Genomic DNA, 3,273 nt, shown 5'->3' on the forward strand with positions numbered 1-3,273 from the left:
GATTGACTACTTTTAAGGAAAATCTTGTTAAGATTAATGTTATACTAAACAATTACAAAAATGCATTTAATGAAGAAAATAATAATATTTTTAAATTCAGTGGCATAAGTTGGTAAATATTAGACTGAAGTAAGGATTATTTTCTAATTGTACTTCAGTTTTAATAGATTAGATTGTGGATATTTGGACTGAATTGGAACTGAACTAAAAACACAATAACCTGAACAGATTCTATCTTTAAGATATTGTGGATATCTAGACCGAACTGAACCAAAACTAAACCGTTTGCTATTTTTCTTGATTCTTTTGCTATTTTCTTGCTGTTTGAAATTTGAAATAACTCAAAAAATAAGAATAAATAATTCTGAGGAAATGATCACCTGTAGAGATTAGGTGATCGACGGTATCCTCGTCGGGATTTTCTCCGGTGACGGTGAAGTACAACCGGCGAATTGTGTCTCGGTACTCCGCCGAGATCGTCTCTCTCACTCTCATAAAATGATCCATCGCATCTTTCAGCTTCTTCCTCAACCCATTAACCACCGCCATCCTTTGCCTGTCAGAAGACGAACCCGGTCCACTTTCCGGTAAACTCCGGTTCGCTTCATTGGCACGATCCAGCGCCTGGAGGTTTCCTTTCACGCGCTTGGCCGTCTTGAGCGCCTTAGAGACATCAGAGTCCATCTTGTCCTTCAGCTCCTTGACCGCCTTAGCGTTATGGAGCGTCTTGCTCTTGTCGTGGCTCACTTGGAGGCTGTGGCAGAGGCGATCGAGCTCTTTCAGATCGCTGTTCACCTCCTCCACGTCGAGGAAGAACTTGTCGAGGTTGCTCCCGCCTGAGTGCTTAGCCTTTGGCATCTCGATACTGTGGGAGTGAGGAGGCGATGAGCCGTCGGCTACGGACCGTTTGAAAGAGCGGGAGAGAAGATCGTTCATGGCTGGCTGGTTGGTTTGAAGTTTCTCCTCAACGGATGATAAAAGAAATTTTGGTTTTGAAGAAATTTGAAAATATATCTTTAAAAAAAAAAGTCAAAATTTGAAATAAATAAATAAATAAATCTTTTGATAGATTGTGTTTGTTACACACTCTAATTTATAATCAAGTTGAAAAGTCCCCCACTTATAACGCGGGTTTGAAATTGGAACAGGTCGAAATTGGAAGTGTTTGTCATTAGTTAATTCAACTAGTAGCATGTAATATAATAAGGAACTGGTGAAATTAAAATAAATGAAACCATAAGAATAGAATAGAATACAATATAAAATGAAGTAGAATTCATTACATTCATTTATAACCAAATTTATTATATAGTGATTTTATTTATATTTTATCTATTTTGTATGGAGCTAATTGAATAAATTTTCATTTCATTTATATCAAATGTAGAATTTATTTAAAATTAATGGAATACACATACATCATTCTATTCCAAAATCAACATTTGAGTTGTACCCTAAGATTTTTTTGGAGATCAAACCAAAACATTTATTTCAACTAAACCATTATATTGGGTTAACCATACCACGTCGAGTACCCTATATATTTTTGTGCTAAATTTGTCAAATTTCACCAACCTCATTTATTTTCTTTTATTATTGTTGCAATTTATTGATGAATTTTTTGTATTGAATCGGTTAGTTTGACAAACTTATAATTGAATAGTGGAAGAGAAAATCCAGACTATAATTTCTAAGTAAACGGATTTAACAATGAACATTTTTTTTTGAAAGCAAAACAATGAACATGATGTATGCATATTGTGGAAGATAAATATTTTACCCAAAAACAAAGATTTTAGAATATTAATTTATTGTGTTTAGTTGCTGAACCAACTAAAGAGGAAATTTGAATTCGTCGTTGGCTGTATATTTCAAATATTTTTAGTGGTAGTAGTTTATAACATATGATTTTGTTATGTTGGGATATAATAGTTTTCTCCAACCAGTCAATAGTTTTTGTACATGTCCTTTATTTTGGAGTGAACGAACAATATTGAAGCAACAAGAAAAAACTGAATCAAAACAAAACATTTTTAAAAAATTAGTCAAAAAATCCTATTATCATTAATATAGATCACAACATATAAAATAATAAATTTTTATTATTAACTTGATTTCTTAAGAAACCAAGATATTGAGTTTTGAAAGGGGATTTTTAAAATTAAGTAAAGCAAGAGAAAAAAATGAAATATAAAACTGAAAACATAAACTAGAAATTTGTATAATATTCATAAACTACAAAATATTGGGACTTTATGTGGATACTATAAAATTCCAAATATATATGGTAAGAAAAAAAAATTAAAACTTATTTTTTTTTCTTTTCTTTTTTGATCAAATTCAAAACTATAAATCATAAAATATTGGGTAAAATATTATGTCGCGCCTTCGCTTTTGCGGTTATTACTTCTTTTTTTTGTCCAATGATAAGCCCAAACCGGCCCATTTGAGTCAACATAAACACCTTAGCACACCACTTGACCTTGAGCCGTCGATACACTCCACCGACAAGCGAAAGAGACGACGACACAAGCGATGGGAAAAGCTTCGGGAGCGAAACAGGCGACTGTTGTGGTTGCAGCTTTGGCTTTTGGATGGTTAGCGATAGAGATCGCCTTCAAGCCTTTCCTCGACAAACTCCGCTCCTCAATCGACAAATCCGATCCGGCCAAAGATCCCGATGACACCGACAAAGACGCCTCCTTCGCCGCCGCTGCAGCTAGCTCTGAGACGTGACGGTCCTCCGTGTAGGGTATTTTAATTAAGGGTTTTGTTAGATTTAATCTGTTCGTTCAGCTTTGAACTATAACTTAAACAGTTTGTTATGTTTGCATAATTATATGTTTTCTACTCATTTGGATGTCTCCCACTCAGTATTCGAAATTACAAAGATTGGTTTAAATGATAATAACTCTAGATATATAGCGGATGAACCATGGAAGTAAGAAATGTATACATATGCAGAGGGAGACCATAACATATATGATTTGCAATTTGTATTATCTTTCATTGATCCAAGCCCAAACAGTGATAAAAAAGATAAGGGATGGAGCTTTCGCTGTTTTTTCTTTTTATTTTTCTTTTCTTAAATTGTTTTTTTGTAAGTCTGTCAAAACTGTGAAATTTACAAAAGTTACGATGCTAAAAGGATAGTAGACTTGGGAAGACTAAAGCACCATGAAAGTCTCTCTAGTCATTATTTATTAGAAACGACTTCATTATTTGTGGTATGATTATACTCATTCCTAAGAAGGGTTAAATATCAAAGCTGAT

At 33.7% G+C, this 3,273-nt stretch overlaps 2 protein-coding genes across 2 annotated transcripts; one reads left to right on the forward strand and one right to left on the reverse strand.

The window, feature by feature from the left end:
• Window positions 1-135: 135 nt before the first annotated feature.
• Window positions 136-1,035, reverse strand: LOC108834727 (syntaxin-122-like). Its single transcript, XM_057002321.1, has one exon. The coding sequence runs from the start codon at window positions 934-936 to the stop codon at window positions 310-312; it is 627 nt and encodes a 208-aa protein (XP_056858301.1). The 5' UTR covers window positions 937-1,035; the 3' UTR covers window positions 136-309.
• Window positions 1,036-2,464: 1,429 nt separating this feature from the next.
• Window positions 2,465-2,854, forward strand: LOC108834728 (outer envelope membrane protein 7). Its single transcript, XM_018608058.2, has one exon. It carries the CDS (start codon window positions 2,536-2,538, stop codon window positions 2,734-2,736), a length of 201 nt encoding a protein of 66 aa, XP_018463560.1. The 5' UTR covers window positions 2,465-2,535; the 3' UTR covers window positions 2,737-2,854.
• The last annotated feature ends 419 nt before the right edge of the window (window positions 2,855-3,273 follow it).

This window comes from Raphanus sativus, unplaced genomic scaffold, assembly GCF_000801105.2.
Source record: "Raphanus sativus cultivar WK10039 unplaced genomic scaffold, ASM80110v3 Scaffold4996, whole genome shotgun sequence".
Lineage (NCBI taxonomy): Eukaryota > Viridiplantae > Streptophyta > Magnoliopsida > Brassicales > Brassicaceae > Raphanus > Raphanus sativus.